Raw genomic sequence first — 20,138 nt, 5'->3', positions numbered from 1 at the left:
GGCCCAAGGGCAGTTTCAAAGTAGGGAAATAACATGATCAGATCTAAGTCTCAGATAACTGGATGGTCTCTAATGTCCCCTCTCTTTCCTGAGACTTTATGATAAACGCCACATGTGTTGTGCAGAAATCGAGGGGTAGAGTTCAAACAGAGATCCTACCCTCCCACCCCCTAGGCTGCACCCACTTGGCAATCTCCAGAGAAGCTGGAGGGAAAAAACATTGGCTCTTCCCAATAGTATGGGCAGGTTGGCTGGCTCGAGGGAACTTGGAAGAAGGAACAGAAAAAATACGCTTAATAAATAATATTGAATATTTATTTTAATGTGTTTTTAGGAGTTCCTGTCGTGGCTCAGTGGTTAACGAATCCGACTAGGAACCATGAGGTTGCAGGTTCAATCCCTGCCCTTGCTCAGTGGGTTAAGGATCTGGCATTGCCCTGAGCTGTGGTGTAGGTTGCAGATGCGGCTTGGACCCCGCATTGCTGTGGCTGTGGAGTAGCCCTGCGGCTACAGCTCTAATTAGACCCCTAGCCTGGGAACCTCCTTGTGCCGCAGGAGCGGCCCTAGAAAAGGCAAAAAGACAACCCCCCCAAAAAAAAAACAAAAACCTGCACCACAGCAGCAACCTGATCTGCTTCAGCAGTGATGATGCCAGATCAGATCATTAACCCGATTCGCCACAAGAGAACTCCTTATTTATTTATTTATATGGCCGCACCTGCTGCGTAAGGAAGTTCCCAGGCAGGGGATTGAATCTGAGCTACAGCTGCCACCCAAACCGCGGCAATTGGATTCTTAACCAAACTGTGCCACTGTTGAGACCGCCTATCCTTTTTTTAAATGGAGAATAGTTAGTTGATTTACAATGTTGTCTTAGTTTCAGGTGTACAGCGAAGAGATTGTTACATATGTGTATATGTATATATATTGTCTGTATATGTATATATATTCTTTATATCTATATTCTTTTTCAGATTATTTTCCTTTATAGTTTATGACAAAATATTACATATAGTTCCTTGTGCTATAGAGTAGGACCTTGTTTATCTCAATATATTCTACTGATAATAGGATCATGTGTAGGTAGAACTAGTAGCCTCACTTTTTCCTCTCCTCGAAGGCAGGGAGCTTGTCTAGTTCACTTTTGTCCAGCACCTAACACAGAATCATGCTCCCCAAAAACGCTCAGCAAATACCCGAGCGGGGAGGGCGGGAAAGGGGAGGGAGGAAATCGTCCTTGGGAGACACCCCTTTTTTCAGTGGAGGTTCCCAAGCTCGGGACCTCTGACCTCCCACCAGCAGGTGGCAAGATAGCCTCCCCGCGCGCCACGAAGGGGCGGAGCTGGGAGGAGCGTCCGAGGTTCCGGCGCGCGCAGCCGCGGACCCTCTTTTCTCCGCGCGCCGGAAGGAGGCGGGCCTCTTTTCGTGCCTAGCGCAGCCATGGTAAGGTGGCTTCTTTGGGAGCTCTTGGGACCCATCAGCCTCCATCCTCCCTGGGCTGGGGCTGCCCGGGGTTGCGGGGCTCCCGCAGGGGGTCGCCGGGCGGAAACGAAGGGAGAGCAGCAGGCGGGGTGGGCCTAGGGGGGCTCGAGAGCGAAGGCGAACGCGGGTCCCCGGCCGGCCCGGGGATGGGGGTTGGGGAGTTGGAGATCGATGCCGCTGGCGGGAAGGCCTCTGTCTTCGGGCCGGCCACACCCGGCCACGGATCCTGCGGCCTTGGGAGGAGCGTCTTGCTTCCCAGACCGGAGCCCAGGCTGGCCCCGGAGGACAGACGTCAGGCTTGGGGCGGGTGGAGAAACTTTTTTTGCTGTGTTTCTGGTACGGCCTGATTTCATGACTTCAGGTAGTGTGGCCAGTAAGTAGTATTAAAGAGGCTTCCGCATTCTAAGGTGAAAAGTGGTCTAACTTTCAGAGTTCGAGGAAGCAGCTATTGGCACGTGGTTGTGCCGAGGTCAGATTAAATCTCGCATCAAATACTTAAAAAACCAGAAATGCTCAGTTGGATAAGTAGAAGCACAGATTGAGTTCTGGTCCGTTTTCTGTTTCTGGCCGGTTGTGCGCCACGAGGTCAACCCCAGGCTATTTCACCAACATACTCTCCTCGAAAAAGACAGCCTCTAGAATCAGACGCTTGAAAACAGTAACATGTAAATACTTAGTAACATGAAATGCTGTTTTGAGAGACAGTAATTACTTAGTATTCTTTTTGTACAGTAAGAAAGTTGACTATGGTTTATGGAACCTATAGTATTTGCTAGATACTGTGTATGCATTCGCTTCTGCCTTTTATCACGTGGCTTTATGCTTTTTTTTTTGGTTTGTTTTAACATTGTCCACATTTTGTTGAAGAGGAAACAGACTCGCTCTTCTTTCAAGGATGGCTTATAAGACCTGAAACCATTTAACAGTATTAAAATTTACAACTTTGAAACTCTTTCAGGCTCGTGGTCCCAAGAAACATCTGAAGCGCGTAGCAGCTCCAAAGCATTGGATGCTGGATAAACTGACCGGTGTGTTTGTAAGTATCTTAAGGGACATCTTTCACAATTTTATTGAGATAAAATTGACATATTTAAGAGACACGCTTTATATTGTTTCTTTATGTGCCAAGCATCCCTGATTACCATGTCCAAAAAAATGTTTCTTGCAGTGCATCCCAAAAGTCATTTTTTTTGGAGGGCGGGGGGCGGGCACAGAACTAGAGGAAGACTTGTCTGTTCTTGAAGGCCCTGTGTTTCTAGCTGCACCCTACCTTACTGTAGCATAATAATTCTGTGCCTCATTCCGTATACCACAATTTGGGTAGATGCAGGACTTCAAATATTAACAGGTCTGGTCCTCTGAAAGGGGGAAATGCTGGAAAACTTGGAGGTCTGGAATAGTTTTGTGGGCCTTGATGGCATCTTGTTTACTCAAATTGAGGGGGTGACAGTGGTGGATTGCGTGAATCCCAACAATGAAATTTAAAAAAAAAAATCGTTTTACAGGCTCCTCGTCCATCTACTGGTCCCCACAAGTTGAGGGAATGTCTCCCCCTCATTATTTTCCTAAGGAACAGACTTAAGTATGCCCTAACAGGAGATGAAGTAAAGAAGATCTGCATGCAGCGTTTCATTAAGATAGACGGCAAGGTCCGCACTGATATAACCTACCCCGCTGGTTTTATGGGTAAGTTGTTAGTGATGGGCACTTCATGGCTCCTGAGCTCCTTCTCTGAAAAGGTAGTTGTATTAAATACAACTTTTATCAGTCTCAGAAACATAGCATGACCGTCCCCCTCACAAGTTTTCTTCATATTGCAGGGCTGCAAATCATAAATTATTTCTCAAAACCAGATTTCAGTTCTCTAAATTTTACATGTCATGAAAAAAAGGATTTTGAAACATTAAAGGTTAGCTAGCCACTATTGATTATAGGAACCCTAGTTGGTATTCAAAATACGGAGGGTTTTTTTTTTTCTTCTTAAAGTGACGTTATTGCTCAGCATAGGGTAGTGTCGGTCACTATAGTAACCTTAGTGTTTTATGTCAGATGTCATCAGCATTGACAAGACTGGAGAGAATTTCCGTCTGATCTATGACACCAAGGGTCGTTTTGCTGTTCATCGTATTACACCTGAGGAGGCCAAGGTGAGTGTTGCAAACAGGCTGAGCCAAAATTTAAGTACATAGGCTGATCCATTGTGGTGAGGTAGGTAGATTAAGATTCCTTAGAGAGGAATAGCAGCTGGTCAGCAATTAAGTGTGATTTGTCATGTATGCTATTCTGTATCATGTAATTAAAAGTTAACAGCTGTATAGCAATGTGTTGCTGAATATCTAATAATTGACTCCTATTTGAAGTTAACATCTTCAACAGATGGTTTTCTTTTTATTTTATTATTTTTGTCTTTTTGTAGGGCCGCACATGCGGCATATGGAGGTTCCCAGGCTAGGGGTTGAATCAGAGCTACAGCTGCTGGCCTACACCACATCTCGTGGCAGTGCCAGATCCTTAACCCACTGAGCCAGGCCAGGGGTGGAACCAGCAACCTCATGGTTCCTAGTCGATTTGTTTCCGCTGTGCCACAATGGGAACTCCAGATGGTTTTCGTTTTTTATGGAAGAAAAATCCAGCTGATTTTGGTTGCCTTTTTCTGAGAGGAGAGTGGTTTCTAGGAACTTATATTTATGAGCATCTGAAGTATGGGTCTTTTGAGGATAGAGAGCCAGAAGACCAATATACTGTCAGTCCAATAGGTCCTTTGTCTACCTTTACTCTGGGGCGGGGGGAAAGGTATTAATGGATAGGACCAATAACCTTTGGGGCATTAGTTTGAAATACCTCAAAGGTTACAGGCATTGATTATTTAATCCAGTTTGTTGTGATGATTTTATGTAAAAGTTCGTGACTTCTTGAATTATTGGCTGTAAATGAAGGTTAATTCAATTGGGTGATTCAGCTCCTAATTTCCTTAGTTGCCTTGTTATCAGCAGACTGGAGGGCATGTCCCGTGGTATTGAGGTGATTTGATTTACTTAAAGGGTGTCCTAGGAGTGCAAACTCAAATTTAAATGCTTTGTGAAATATTTGTTGATGGGATCATAGTTGCCTTTTGTGAAAAGAGGCACTTGTTAGCTCTCCGGGTGAGTTGGAGGGAAAAATTCAGAGACATTTCTTCCCAGCTCAGGGAAAGGGGGAGGTGATTTGCATTGGAGGGAAAGAAATGGTGATCAGCCCACCAGCACCTGGGAGTTTGAGGTTATGGGGCCTTCATTGCCTTGAGCTTTAATTTTGAGGGTAATGCAGTGCTACAAAGAAAATACGTAATAGGAAGTTAAACAAGCCAAGAAAGAAACAGTGTGCAGAATGAATTTATGGAGGGTGGGAAGAAAAGTCAGGGACAACCATTATTCAGCTGGGTAAATGAGATGTTGCATTTTTTTAAGCCGTTAACTTGTAGCTTTAAGAGAGCAATTTTGTGTACCTGGAGTATAGTGCATGTATGCTAGACTAATGGGGCTAACCCTTGGGTTTCTAGTACAAGTTGTGCAAAGTGAGAAAGATATTTGTGGGCACAAAAGGAATCCCTCACCTGGTCACCCACGATGCCCGTACCATCCGCTACCCTGATCCCCTCATCAAGGTGAATGACACCATTCAAATTGATTTGGAGACTGGCAAGATCACTGATTTCATCAAATTTGATACTGGTAAGCGTCCTCTGCTACTTGGGCATTCTCTTTAAAGCCCAAGCATAAGGAGAGTTCTTTGTTGTGGGTGTTTTTTGGTTTTTAAGTTGATTATATAATCAAACATTATGACTTGTATGGGGCCTGGGTCTGTACCCTGGTTTCGTTTGGAATTCTTTAGCTCTCTGATTCTGGTGCGCACCTAATTAGCAACTGTAGCTAGATGTCTTGTGGTAAGGAATTGGGAAGGAGGCAACATTAAGGAATGTCCAGGGAATGTGTAATGTCTTATTTCAAGCATGGCTTTGTGGTAGCAGTGAGGATTAGAGAGGGGAATTTGTTCTGAATTGGCGGGGGGGTGGGGAGGGAATTCAGCTAAGAATGTCTTCAATGATGGTATGGTAAAATTGTGAAGGGCTCTCTGTGAAAATGGCTTGCCAGCTGGGCAGTGCATTCTGACCAAGAAGCAAACCAGCTTAATTGAGATACAGCCCTTGATAAATGCTTTCATCCCCAAAATCTGTCCGCAACAGTAGCAGAGAATTGTGCCTTGAAGGAACAGTAGTCATCTAGGCAAGACCTGGTAAGGACCAGGCAAAGTGGGTACAGTGGAATTTTATCAGCTGTGCAGGAAGGATAGGGCAGATCTTAGGAGGACAACTTCCTTTCAGACCTGTCCATCACTCACTACACTGGGCAAAGTGCCTTGGTCCTGAGCAGATTGTTTCTTCTGCCTAGGTAACCTATGCATGGTGACTGGAGGTGCTAACCTGGGAAGAATTGGTGTGATCACCAATAGGGAGAGACATCCTGGTTCTTTCGATGTAGTCCATGTGAAAGATGCCAATGGCAACAGCTTTGCCACCCGGCTCTCCAACATTTTTGTTATTGGCAAAGTAAGTCTGGGTTCCCTTTTCCTCTCTAGTACCAGGAAGCCTGTAAATGCAAGTACTGCTGGGATTGCAAGACCTGGCTCTACTAAACCTAGTGTAAAGCCTCTCTGGGATAAGGCTCATAGCAGGGCTGGGACAGACCAGTGGAGGACCAGATCACCTGGGTGGTGAAAAATGCCAGTAATGGGATGAATATACCTTATAATTAGGTTCTTTAATTTATACCCATAGGGGGTTTTGTTTGGGGGTTTAAAGTAGGTGTTTCTGATAATCAACTGGCATCCAAGTGTCTTAAGACTTCCTGGCTATTGCTGAGTGCTTTTTTTCACTTCCTCTGGATGAGAAGACAAATGTAGCATGTGCCAACCTGTTAATGGAGTTGGTGTGTGGAAAAAGGTTTTGATTCTTCTCGTTCTTCTCCTCCAGGGCAACAAACCATGGATCTCTCTTCCCCGTGGAAAGGGTATTCGCCTCACCATTGCTGAGGAGAGAGACAAGAGACTGGCGGCCAAACAGAGCAGTGGATAAAATGATCTATAGGTGACATGATTGGAAAAGTCTTTATACGTAATTAATTAAAGATTGCCGCATAATTAATAGTCTCTTTTTGGTGTTTGTGGTTTGGGATTTAGATTTTCCTTTCTACTTCTCTGACATGAAAAGTAGATTGAATTTTTAAGGCGGGCTTAGGCATTCCAGATGTGGATTTCCTGTGTCTCCTATAGGCTAGGCTTGGGTGGTGGTGGGAGGGAGGGAGAACACATCAAACTTGGCAAAGAGGGAGCAGCAAGTAACTCAATAATGGAGAGCGCCAGGGAAGCCCATAATGTCAAGCCCTCTTACTTGGGCTAGGAACTTAGCTACCCTGTTAGGTTGTTAGCTTGTGAAAACAAAAAAAAAATCAGTGTCCTTATCTTTATTGTACTACCGCATCCATGAGCCTGTCTCATCTGTTTTTCCCTTTCCTGTGCCCAGCTGTCCAAATGGCAGGGTGAAAAATGTCCAATTGTAAGCAATGAGATCCTGTATAGCACAGGGAACTATGTCTAGTCACTTGTGATGGATCATGATGGAGGATAATGTGAGAAAAAGGATGTATATATATATATGTGTGTGTGACTGGTTCACTTTGCTGTATAGTAGAAAATTGACAACACTGTAAACCAACTATAATGGAAAAAAATAAAAATCATTAAAAAAAAGCTCAACTGTGCATACAGGTCATTATAAATGCTGCTGTTGTGTAAAGCAATACAACAACAGCTGTATTGTAGGGCAGTACACTTACTTGGTACTCATTCTTCCAGCTGCCACTGCTGTCAGCCCTCAATTCCATTCCTCAGGATTGCAAAACCAAACTGTTTGCTTGTTAGTCTCCAGAAGAGGTGGCCAACTCTTAGACCTGTTTCTCATTTCAAGCCCAGGGTCTCCTACAAGAGTAACGATTATCCTGCGTTGTGATACCAATCAGCCCTTAGCCTACAAAGTTTCTTCCTGCCGGGAAGGAAAACCCACCTTGGCCTCCCTATAGCAGAGCTCAGTCTTCCTACTATTGGGCCAGGTAACTTGTGGGTGTCTGTCCTGTGTATTGTGGCATGTTAGGCAGCATGCGTGGCCTCTACCCACTAAATGTAACTATGTCCTTCTGCCAAGTGATAACCAGAAAATGACAAGACATTGCTAGTCCCCCCAACCCCCAGCAAAGTTGCCCTGTGGATCTTTTGCCGCCTTCCATTTAATAGCGTCACTTGAGCTATGGGCCACTCACACTTGTATATCACCATCCCCATGACAGAATTTAGGGGTGAGAAGTGGGCGGTTATGGCCATACCTGCAGTATGTGGAAGTTCCGGAATAGGGGTTGAGCCAGAGCTGCATTTGTTTTCTGCTTTTTAGGGCCACACTCACAGCATATGGAGGTTCCCAGGCTGGAGGTCAAATCAGAGCTACAGCTGCCGGCTTCCTAGCCACAGCAATGTCAGATCCGAGGCACGCCTACAACCACAGCTCAGGGCAACACCAGATCATTAACCTACTGATTGAGGCCAGGGATTCGCTCAGGGATTGAACCTGCGTTCTCGTGGATGCTGATTTGTTTTTGCTGAGACCCAATGGGAACTACCTGAGCTGCATTTGTAACACTCACTGCACCACAGAGTGAACTCCGGAAAACAGTTGGTTCAGACCCCTTTATCCATTTGAGATATGAACCAGTGTAAAATCTGCATATTTAACTGGGTGTATCTAATGGTCATTCTTGGTGCCTAGACATGTGGTCCAGAGGATGAGGAAGCCTGCTGAGGAGCTGTGGCTTGGGGAAGTGTCTCTACCCCTGGCTGGGTCCTGGACTTGAAATAGAATACTGGTCTTGCCAAAAAACTGAGCAACTTCCAAACTAATCAGCTGAAGGAGGAGGCATACCCAGGGATCTCCCAAGCACAGGTTTGGCCCCAAATGGCCCTCTGCTTTCCATATTGCAGACTGAAGTACACAATTGGCTGGGTCCACAGGGCCTCTGCTTAAGCAGGAGAAAGGGAATTCTGCAGGAACTGGGTCTCACCAAATCCAGTGGGAGAGGGGTGCAGAAGTGGGCTTGCCAGACACATGTTACTTCAGCCTGTTTCTTGCCAAGAGTGGAGCTTATCCAGAAAGCCAGTTCTGATGAGGGGCCAGGTCAGAAGTAATCTTTATGGTATCCCTTGAGAAACAGGCAGATGAGACTGAAATGCCAGAGGGCAGAGGTCCCTGAATGCCAATCTCTCCCTGTTATCAGCACCCATAGCTGTACTTTCTTTTCCTTCTAAGTTGTCCTAAGTCTCAGCTCAGCAGACGATGGAAATGATTTGAACTTTAGCTAAGGAACCAAAGCAAATATGAGAGATGAGAGGCCTCCAATTTGGTTCTTTCCACAAGCGCCATGGTTTCCTAGATGCTAACTGGCCAGCCATCTTGTACAAATGGGGAAATGATGTATTTGGCTGCAGTCTCCTCATATCACCAGAATTTTTAAAAATATTTTAAATTTATTTTGGTTTTATTTGTTAAGCTAGCATAGGGATTTTTTTTTTTTTTTTGGCTGTATCCATGGCACGTGGAATCTCCAGGCCAGGGATAGAATCCACATTGCAGTTGCAGCAATGCTGGAAACTTAACCTGCCTGTGCCTCAAGGGGAACTTCCAGGGAATTTTTTTTTTTTAAAGCAACTAATCCCAAAGTGGGGAAGATTTCCATCCTTACACCAGGTTGTGTCGGTGGACTCAGCCAAAGCAGCCAGGATCATTGGAATGAGCTATAGTTAGCAAATAATATGGCTTGGGTCTTTGTAGGTTTTTAAGAATTCTTTTTTTTTTAATTTTTTTTTCTTATCTTTTTTTTTTTTCTGTCTTTTTTGCCATTTCTTGGGCCACTCCAGCGGCATATGGAGGTTCCCAGGCTAGGAGTCGAATCGGAGCTGTAGCCGCCGACCTACGCCAGAGCCACAGCAACGCGGGATCCGAGCCGCGTCTGTGACCTACACCACAGCTCACGGCAACGCCGGATCGTTAACCCACTGAGCAAGGCAGGGATCAAACCCGCAACCTCATGGTTCCTAGTCGGATTCGTTAACCACTGCACCACGACGGGAACTCCTTTTTTAAGAATTCTAATTTGATGCATTAAATCACAGAGCTGGAGGGAAACTTAGAGATCATTGCAGCAAAGGGACAGACAAATAGTCTTGAAATAAAACTGACTGAAGCAAGCAGAACTTCACTGGGACTTCCCTTGTGCCTTCTGAGGGCTGGGCCTCATACTTGGCTCAGAGAGCAGCACAGCACAAATTTGAATGAGAACAGTACATGTAGGACTTGTGTAGAATTTTACAGTTTACAAGAGCCCTCTTGATGAAGTTCCCAGGCTTGGGGTCAAATAGGAGCTACAACTGCCAGCCTACACCACAGTCACAGCAATGCCAGATCCAAGCCAAATCTGCGACCTACACTGCAGCTCACAGCAACACCGGATCCTTAACCCACTGAGCCCAGGGGCCAGGGTTCGAACCCGCATGTTCATGGATACTAGTCAGGTTCGTTACCGCTGAGCCGCAATGGGCACTCCACTCTTGACTTTTTTTGAAATCCAAATCCTATATTCTTGTTGCTACACCAAATGTTACAGAAAGAGCTATATCCACCCCACTGCCCCCTACCTGCACCAATCAGTTCTATCCATTGTCTGCACCATCTAATAATGTCACAGAAAATCCCATTGGTCACACTTTGCCTTTTTTTTTTAGGGCCGCACCCACGGCATATGAAGATTCCCAGGCTAGGGATTGAATTGGAGCTGCGGCCGCTGGCCTACACCACAGACACAGCAATGCAGGATCCGAGCTGTGTCTGTGACCTACACCACAGCTCACAGCACCGCTGTATCCTTAATCTACTGAGCGAGGCCAGGAATCGAACCCATAACCTCATGGTTCCTAGTTGGATTTGTCTCCACTGTGCCACGATGGGAACTCCCTCAAGCCACACTTTGGACATGTTCTTGATTCGTCTCCTTTTCTCACACTTCACATATGATTTTATCAGAAAATTCTATTGGCCCTACCTTCAAAATATATCTGGAATCCACATTTGGTGATATTTAGGAATTATTGATAATTCTTAGGGTGATAATCATAAAGTCTTTTTTTTGAGAGATACATACTGAAGGGTTTACAGAAGAAATGACAGGCAATCTGGAATTTGCTTTAAAATAACCTAGTGGGTGAGGAATAACAATGAAACAAGATTGACTGACTGTGTACTGATAATATTGAAGTTGGATGATGGATGCATGGGGTTCATGACACCAGTCACAACACTTCTGTATGTTTGACATTTTTCACAATAAAGGGACAAATAAATGGTAAAATGTCTGCCCTCCCTCCCAAACAATATCAGACCACTTACCACATGCATTGCTCCCACCCTGGTCTGAGCCACCAACAATTTTTGCCTGCATTATAGATTATAGCATTATTAACCCCTGCTTTTCAGTTTACCCCAAGGATTTTCCTAGGGATATGCTCATGTGTTTTTCTTAGCTTTTCTAACAATGGTGATGTGCTGATAAATCTTTAACATCCAGCTCTCTGGGGAAAAAAATGTGTGGTCCTGTTGAGTGTGTCTCCTCACACACGTAGGTTTATCGTTCAATTTTACTGATATAAAAGATGTATAATGATTTGCAGATAATAAGACTCTTTATTGTGAATTTCATATAGCCAGTCGATTCTCATGGAATGTTTTCACTGATTTTTTTTTTCCAAACTCACAATTGTATCCATATCAACCTATTGTTTATGGTTGCAATCGACAAAGAAAGATAGTTGGTTGATATTTTGTTTACATTAACAAAAGTGAAACAACCAAGACACATGTTAGAGCTTCACTCATTTGTCAGTGATGTGAACAACTTATTCGCTGAGTTAGATAATAGTTTTCCAATATTGAGAGAATGTTTCCTTAAATTTTTTGTACAATTTACAATGTAATGGCTATAAGACATGATACACTTCTAAGTTTTATCAGCATTTTAACAGTTTCCCCATCACTTCCTTAACTCTAGACAATCAACAAAATAATCAAGTCCTGATTTGTAGTGTTTACCAATTTCCACAGCAATTTCAATCTACAACCATGAAAAGGCAGCTGGGAAGAGGTTCACAGTAGCATGCTATTGTATAGCATTTCCACCTTATGGATGCAACAGATGCAAATAACCTCAAGGTTATAGATAATAGTAAAATGTAGTAAAATAATTAGGAAGTAATGAGTTTTTAGTATTCATCACCTTTGAATTTAATACAATTTACTTAATTATAAATTTATTAACATTTAGAAATATTTTTACTATTCATATATTTTACATTAAAATTTTTATTAAAGTATGATTGATTTACAATATTATATGAATTTTAGGCATACAACATAGTGATTCAATATTTTTATAGATTATACTGGAGTTTCCACCATGGTGCTGTGGGTTAAGAATCTGACCACAGAGGATCAGGTTGCTGCTGAGGTGCTGGTTCAACCCAGGCAGTGGGTTAAAGGATCTGGCAGGTCACAGCTACAACTCAGATTCTCTCCCTGGCCTGCGAACTTCCATATGCCATGGGTATGGACAGAAAAAAAATGTATTTAAAAAATGTTATAAAAAATGTTTTTGTTGGAGTTCCCATCATGGCTCAGTGGTAATGAACCTGACTAGTATCCATAGCTGCACTCAGTGGGTAAAGGAACCAGCACTGACATGAGCTGTGATGTAGGTCACAGACACAGCTTGGATCCCATGTTGTGGCTGTGGTGTAGACTGGTGATTACAGCCCCAATTTGATCCCTAGACTGGGAACTTGCATATGCCACAGGCATGGCCCTAAAAAGACACACAAAAATTTTATAGATTATACTTCATTTAAAGTTATTACAAAATAAAGACTATATTTCCCTGTGCTGTACAATATATCCTAGTCACTAATTTATTTTATAAATAATAGTTTGTATCTGCTAATCCCATACCCCTGGGATTTCCTGTTGTGGCTCAGCGGTAACGAATCTGACTAGGATCCATGAGGATACAGGTTCAATCCCTGGCCTTGTTCAGTGGGTTAAGGATCTGGTGTTGCTGTGGCTGTGGTATAGGCCAGCAGTTACAGCTCCAATTGGACCCCTAGCCTGGGAACCTCCATATGCTGCGGGTATGGCCCTAAAAAGCAAAAAAGCAAAAAATAATAATAATCCCATACCCCTATCTTGTCCCTCACCCTTTTGCTTTTTTTTTTTTTTTTTTTTTTTGCTCTTTAGGGCTTCATCTGTGCCATGGCCTATGCCACAGCCACAGCCACGCCAGATCCAAGCCGTGTCTGCTACCTACACCACAGCTCACAGCAACACTGGATCCTTAATCCACTGAGTGAGGCCAGGGATCAAACCCACATCCCCACGGATGCTAGTCGAGTTTTCAACCTGCTGAGCCATGACAGGAACTTCACCTTTTGCATTTTTAATAATGGCTATTTTTAACAAGTGGCTCAGAAAATACCTACAAAATTAACAATTGGCGCTGGTGGGCTTGTATGAGCCCATTTCATCACAACACTGTATGTCTTGCTATGAGATCCAGTTGGCTGCCCTAGTACTATTGAGTGCATCTCTTCAGGACCCCTCACACATGCCTCCATCTCCATCCTTTCAACCACCTCCATCACAAGCAACTCCCTCTCCTCCCACGTAGAGACCAATTTGAATTGTGTCACTTCCTCTTCAAAACCTCTTGTTCAAATGCACTGCCTGTAGAATCAGGTCCACATACCTAGGGTTATTACTGCAAACCCTCCCCAATGTGGTCCTAAGGTATTTTCTCAAGAGAGAACAACACGCTAGCTCCTATCTTCCAGGTTTCTATTCCTGACAACTTCCTTCCTTCCTTCCTTTTCTTTCTTTCTTTCTTCTTTCCTTCTTTCTTTCTTTCTTTTATTTTATTATTATTATTATTTTTTTTTTGCCACACATACGGCATGTGGAAGTTCCTGGGATAGGGATAGAATCTGAGCCTCAGCTATGGCAACACCTGATCCTTTAACCCACTGTGACTTGCTGAGGACTGAACCCACACCTCCTCAGCAACCGGAGCCACGGCCGTCTTATTAACCTACTTCGCCATGGCAGGAACTCCCAGAACTTTCTTGCACATCAGACCCACATGGTCACCTGCCCCCCAGATGTTTCCTCTTGAATGCCTCCTCAGCGTGTCCCATTTTCTCTTCCTTCTGCCCCACAGTGCATCTATTCCTATAATCCATGATTTCCTTTTAGGCCCTCGAATTTACCCTCTTCTTGTCTCTCTTCATATTCTTTGGACGCTTTTTTTCTTCCAGGAACATTTTTTTTTCATTCCAGTCTCCTATATGGCCTTCCCCTGTTTTTCTGACTGACTCGTATCCATTCTTTCCATCTCAGCTGAGATGTTGCTTTCTCTGGGAGACCTCTGGGAAGATTAGGGGCCCACGGCCCACCACTTACCTGTTCTACTCATCCTGGAATTTACCTCACTGTATTATAATTGTCTAATTATCTGTATCTCCCAGGAGACTTCAAGGTCCTTAAGGCTCATCTTGCTCACCCCTGTATCCCCAGTATCTAGCTGGTAACTGGCACATTGTGGGTACTGAATGAATGAATGAATGAATGAATGAATGAAAGGTATACCCTTCTGTTCCCCTATAAACCCTTCCTTCCATCTGTCTCATTTCCTTACTGTTACCCAAGCACACCCTGTACTTTTTCACTTTCAAAAAAAAAAAAAAAAAAAACCAGAAGCCACGGTTTTTTCTTGTGCTTAAGGGGACAAGGTCAGTAAATGCCACCTTCTGAAATTAGAACTAATACAATCAACATTGAGTAGATGAGATCAGCCTTTTGCAGAATAATCCACTTTAAGGGTTGGTTTATAAATGTGTACCAATGAGACAAGGGTGCTTCTCAGGTCCCTATGGTGACCAGCATGTTGCCACAGGCTGGGAATCTGCCAAATATAAAGAAAGAGATAATGTCAATCACTTATAACCTGATTGCTGGAGATAATACTGTATAAACAGGAGGACCCTTGTCTACATGGGATCTTGAAAAGAGCTGGGCTAAAGAGTGGCACATTTTCTGTGTTTGAGCGTCATCAAGTGCTATATGCAGCCCTTTGCAATATACAAGGCACCTCCATGTGTTACCTCAGTGGATCTCCATGATGACCCTGCCAAATGGGCCTTATTTGTCACTTTACAGATAACAAAAATAAAGTTCAGGGAGGTGAGTCAACTTGCCCTAAGTCATCCCCCGCCACTAACACCCACACCTTCACTAACCCCACAGGGAGTGAGAGGTTTATGAACCCAGAGACAGCAATACCTTTAGGCCAGAGACAGAAAGTTCTTGTGACCAGGTGGTCAACCCACCCACTTGGGTTCAGTCTGATTCTGTGCTCAGTTAGCAGCTTTTGGCTTTGAAGAGGTTTGGCCCAGGGCCTTGGACCCCCTGAAGTGAGGTCGAGGAGGGTTGCAGGGGAGGATTCATGCCAGTCTTTTTTTCATTCAGCAAACATTCACTAGACAACTACTATGTGCCTAGCAGTCCTAAGAGCCTAGGATAGAGTGGTGAATAAGACAGAGCTCCTCGCCAAACTGATGACTAGGAGTCTCACAGGTAAATGTTTATAAATATGGTGTGATGGAGGCTTTGAGAAGAGATGCACAGGGTGCTCTGGGGGCCCATGGAGGAGCCATCTACAGTGGTCTGGGCCAGGGTCTGGGAAGCTTCCCGAGAAATTGATGCCTGAGCTGATACTAGAAAGGACTTAGCAATGCAAAAAAGGGATGGAGGAATCAGAGGATGGGAGAGAAGAAATTTCCAGGGAGGAGTTCCCTGGTGGCTTAGTGGGCTAAGGATTGGTGTTATCACTGTTGTGGCTCAGGTTCCTTCTGTGGCTTGGGCTCGGTCCCCAGCCCCAGCATTCCCACATGCCACAGATGAGGCCAAGAAGTTTCCAGGGAGAGATCAAGAAAGCTGAGAGATAAGAGTTTGTGGCAATGAAAGGAAGGGAAAAGGTGTTGGGGTGGGGGGAGTTGTGAGAGGTGAGGCTGGAGAAGGAATCATAAAATCCAAATTAGTACAGTAACAACCTAATAATAATAATGTATATCTTATAGTATACTATAAGAAAATCCATGGTGTTATTAATCATAATTACTCATCATCTGTTGATTAGATCAGTAAGTTTATATGACTGATACTGCTAACTTTACAATCATAAGATCTCACTTACAGTGAATGATTAAATCACTTCATGGTAGGGCACTCAGTGCGTTCCCTGAACTATCACCTCTCAACCTCACAACAACCCTACCAGTTCGCTGTTGCAGTTGTCCTATTTTTTTATTTTATTATTTTATTTAATTTTTTAATTTTTTAAATTTAGGGCTGCACCCACTGCACATGGAAGTTTCCAGGCTAGGGGTCGAATGGGAGCTGCAGCTGCCGGCCTACACCACAGCCAAGCAACACTGGATCTGCAACCTACACCAGTTGCAACCTACACCTACAACCAGTCTGCAACCTACACCATAGCTCATGGCAATGCCAGATCCTTAACCCACTGAGCAAGGGTCAGGAATTGAACCCACATCCTCATGGGTACTAGTAGGGTTCATTACCAGTTGAACCACAACCAGAACTCCTATTTATTTCTTTATTTACTTACTTATTTATTTTTTGCCACCCCTCGGCATATGGACTTCCCAGGCCCGGGATTAGATCCGAGCAGCCATTGTGACCTCAGCCACAGCTGCGGCAACACTGGATCCTTAACCCACTGTGCCAGCCAGGGATGTAACCTGTGTCCCAGGGCTCCCAAGGAGTCTGCCGATCACACTGCGCCACAGTGGGAACTCCTGTCCTACTTACAAATGAGAAAACTGAAGGTTAGAGAGGTTAAGAAGTGTACCGAGGCCATACATTTCCTCCAGCAGCCGCTTGTGCTGTGGCCCCACTGGCTGGGCTGGCTGCAGCAGCCCTGGGCTGGGCCACCTCAGACTTCTTCAAAATGTAGGAGGAAATTCTCCTGGCACAGGAAGCCCCAGACAGCTTGTAAAACCTCTGTGGCCTGAGAACTTCATGCTGGGTGCTGTTGTGGACCCTGCAGGATGTGGAGGGGCAGAGAGGGGAAGCAACCTGATACACCTCCCCAAGGGATGTCAGGACCAAGGCCCCGATGTGTTGAGTGGCCTGCAGGGGCTGGGAAGAGCACCCTACTGAAAAGATTCCTGCAGGAACACAGCAGCATCTTTGGCTTCAGTGTGTCCCATGCCTACTTTGGGACCAGGGAGGTGATGCAGTGGGACATTGCTGTTGGAGACTTCATCAAGCTCTCAGAGTTCTCAGGGAACTTGTATGGGACCAGCAAAGCAGCTGTGTGGGCAGTGCAGGCCACGAATGGCAACTTTGTGCTGGATGTGGACCTACAGGGTCTGCGCAACATCAAAAGGACTGACCTGTGGCCCATCTGTGACTTCATGCAGCCACTCTCACTTGATGTCCTGGAGCGGCTCCTACTATAGCAGAACACAGAGACGGAGGAGAGCCTGGGAAGTGTCTGGCTGCCGCCCAGGCTGACATGAAAAGCAGAAATAAAGAAGGCTCGGAGTTCCATTGTGGCGCAGCGGAAATGAATCCCACTAGGAACCATGAGGTTGCGGGTTCGATCCCTGGCCTCGCTCAGTGGTTAAGGATCCAGTGTTGCCCTGAGTTGTGGTGTAGGTTGCAGACGCGGCTCAGATCCCACATTGCTGTGGCTGTGGTGTAGGCCTGCAGCTGCAGCTCCAATTCAACTCCTAGTCTGGGAGCAACCCTAAAAAGACAAAAGATAAAAAATAAAAATAAGATGAGGAGCACAGAAGGAGGAGGAGTTTCTAGGGAAGAAGACAGCCAGGGAGTTGACACTGCAGGGAGAGCACAAGGTCTGTGAGAGACACTAAGGCAGAAAGGTTCAAAGCAGCTTAAGACGTGCTTCCAGAGCCCAGGGAAGAGGTCTGGATCAGACATCAGGATAAAGATGGGGACTCCAGCCTGGAGAGATGAGGTCTCCCAGGTGTGCAGAGTGAACAAGACAAGAGCAGATGTACACCACCGTTTGAGGGAAGACCAAGAGAAAAGGGTCTGCAGGGAACTGTGCTGAGAGTCGGCTTGCTCCTCTGGGAGGAGACAGCTGGCAGGCTTGAGGTAGATCTGAGTCTTCAACTCCTTGAACTGAAAGGACCTTCAGAAGGTGTTTTTTTTTCTTTTTTAGTCTTTTTGCCTTTTCTTGGGCCGCTCCCGCAGCATATGGAGGTTCCCAGGCTAGGGGTCGAATCAGAGCTGCAGCCACCGGCGTACACCAGAGCCGCAGCAACACAGGATCTGAGCCGCGTCTGTGACCTACACCACAGCTCACGGCAACACCAGATCCCTAACCCACTGAGCAAGGCCAGGGATCAAACCTGCAACCTCATGGTTCCTAGTCAGATTCATTAACCACTGTGCCACAACGGGAACTCCCCAGAAGGTGTTTAGTTCAAATCTCTCTCTCACTTTATAGATGCCTCCCTAAAAAGGGACACTGGGCAGCCCCATTGCCAATTTGAGCACTCATATGTTTTGTAGCGAGGATGAGGGCTCGGGGCTGGGTCTCCAGCCATTGGGAGGGCTCCTGAGAACCAATCCCATCCTCTCAACCCATCCCAACCCCCCTTGGGATACAAGGCCCTCACCTGTGTGACAAGGTTTGTTGGGTTTGTTTTTTTTTTTTGGCCCCCCTGCAGGCATATGGAGTTCCTGGGCCAGGGATCAAATGTGAGCCACAGTTGCAACCTATACCACAGCTGCGGCAATCCAGGATCCTTTAACATACTGCGCTGGGCAGGGATGGAACCCAAATCCTGGAGCTAGAGAGATGTCACCAATCCCATCGCACCACAGCAGGAACTCCTTGTGTGACAAGAGTTTGATTCAATCATTCGAAGAGACAGTGTAGCAAAGTGGTGGTTAAGCACATGGCCTTTTTTTTTTTTTTTTTGTCTTTTTGCCATTTCTTGGGCCGCTCCTGCGGCACATGGAGGTTCCCAGGCTAGGGGTCTAATAGGAGCTGTAGCCGCCAGCCTACGCCAGAGCCACAGCAACGCAGGATCCGAGCCGCATCTGTGACCTACACCACAGCTCACGCCAATGCCAGATCGTTAACCCACTGAGCAAGGCAGGGATCAAACCCGCAACCTCATGGTTCCTAGTCGGATTCGTTAACCACTACGCCACAACGGGAACTCCAAGTACATGGCCTTTTTTTTTTTTTTTTTTTTTTAAATATGGAACGCTTCACGAATTTGCGTGTCGTCCTTGCGCAGGGGCCATGCTAATCTTCTCTGTATCGTTCCAATTTTAGTATATGTGCTGCCGAAGCGAGCACCACATGGCCTTTTAAAAAATTATTTTTATTTATTTATTTTTTAGAGCCGTACCTGTGGCAAGTAGAAGTTTCCAGTCTGGAGGTCAAATCAGAGCTGTAGCCCTCCGGCCTAGGCAACAGCCACAGCAACTCGGGATCCAAGTCACTCCTGCGACCTACACCACAGCTCATGGCAATGCTGGATCCTTAACTCACTGAGCAAGGCCAGGGTTCAAATCTGCATCCTCGTGGATACTAGTCAGGTTCGTTCCCCCTGAGCCATAATGGGAACTCCAGGGTTTTTTGGTTTTGTTTTTTTTTGGGGGGGGGGGGGCTGGCTTTTTTAAAAAAAATAGATTAGTCTCTCTGTCTTTTTTATTTAATATTTTTTTCTTTTTAGGGCTGCTTCTGCAGCATATGGAAGTTCCCACAGCTCATGGCAACGCTGATCTTTAACCCACTGAGCAAGGCCAGGGATCAAACCTGCATCCTAGTTGGGTTCATTACTGCTGAGCCACAGTGGGAACTCCCTGTATTTAAAAATTTTTTTTAAACTGAAGTATAGTTGATTTACAATGTTATATTAGATTCTGCTGTACGGCAAAGTGATTCAGTGATTTTTTATATATATAAAATATATAATAAATATATAAAATATAATAAAAAAGAATATATATGTATATGTGTACAATATATTCCTTTTATATTCTTTATTTCATATATATTCTTTTTCATATTATTTCTTTTTCTTTATTTCTTTTTTTTTTTTGGGCTGCCCCACAGCATATGGAGTTCCCAGGCCAGGGATCAGATCCAAGCCGCAATTGTGACCTATGTCACAGCTGCAGCAACACTGGATCCTTAACCCACTGTGCCAGGCTGAGGATAGATGCAGAGACACTGTCAATCCTGTTGTGCCACAGTGGGAGCTCCTCTTTTTCATATTCTTTATTTTATTTTTTATTTTTGGCTGCAGTGTGCAGAGGCTTGATGTGGGATCTCAGTTTCCAGACCAGGGATTGAACCCCAGCCCCAGCAGTGAAAGCATCAAATCCTAATCACTCCTTCATATTCTTTTCC

General features: G+C 45.0%; 1 protein-coding gene and 1 non-coding gene across 2 annotated transcripts; one reads left to right on the top strand and one right to left on the bottom strand.

Annotated features, from left to right (window-relative positions):
• The first annotated feature begins 1,346 nt into the window (after positions 1-1,346).
• On the top strand, positions 1,347-6,661 carry RPS4X (ribosomal protein S4 X-linked). The gene is made up of 7 exons (XM_047765120.1): positions 1,347-1,443; positions 2,441-2,518; positions 2,988-3,168; positions 3,532-3,629; positions 5,021-5,192; positions 5,910-6,067; positions 6,491-6,661. The coding sequence occupies exons 1-7, from the start codon at positions 1,441-1,443 to the stop codon at positions 6,590-6,592; spliced, it is 792 nt and encodes a 263-aa protein (XP_047621076.1). The 5' UTR covers positions 1,347-1,440; the 3' UTR covers positions 6,593-6,661.
• Positions 6,662-18,972: 12,311 nt separating this feature from the next.
• Positions 18,973-19,079, bottom strand: LOC125119037 (U6 spliceosomal RNA). Its single transcript, XR_007132994.1, has one exon. It is a non-coding gene; the product is annotated as a U6 spliceosomal RNA (small nuclear RNA).
• Between the last annotated feature and the right edge of the window lie 1,059 nt (positions 19,080-20,138).

This window comes from Phacochoerus africanus, chromosome X (genome assembly GCF_016906955.1).
Source record: "Phacochoerus africanus isolate WHEZ1 chromosome X, ROS_Pafr_v1, whole genome shotgun sequence".
Taxonomy (NCBI): domain Eukaryota; kingdom Metazoa; phylum Chordata; class Mammalia; order Artiodactyla; family Suidae; genus Phacochoerus; species Phacochoerus africanus.
This window is presented reverse-complemented; position numbering and strand designations above follow the sequence as displayed.

Coding starts and splice junctions, on each gene's coding strand:
- RPS4X (XM_047765120.1), top strand. Junction 2,519..2,987: donor ATAAACTGACCGGTGTGTTT/GTAAGTATCTTA, acceptor ATCGTTTTACAG/GCTCCTCGTCCATCTACTGG. Junction 6,068..6,490: donor ACATTTTTGTTATTGGCAAA/GTAAGTCTGGGT, acceptor CTTCTCCTCCAG/GGCAACAAACCATGGATCTC.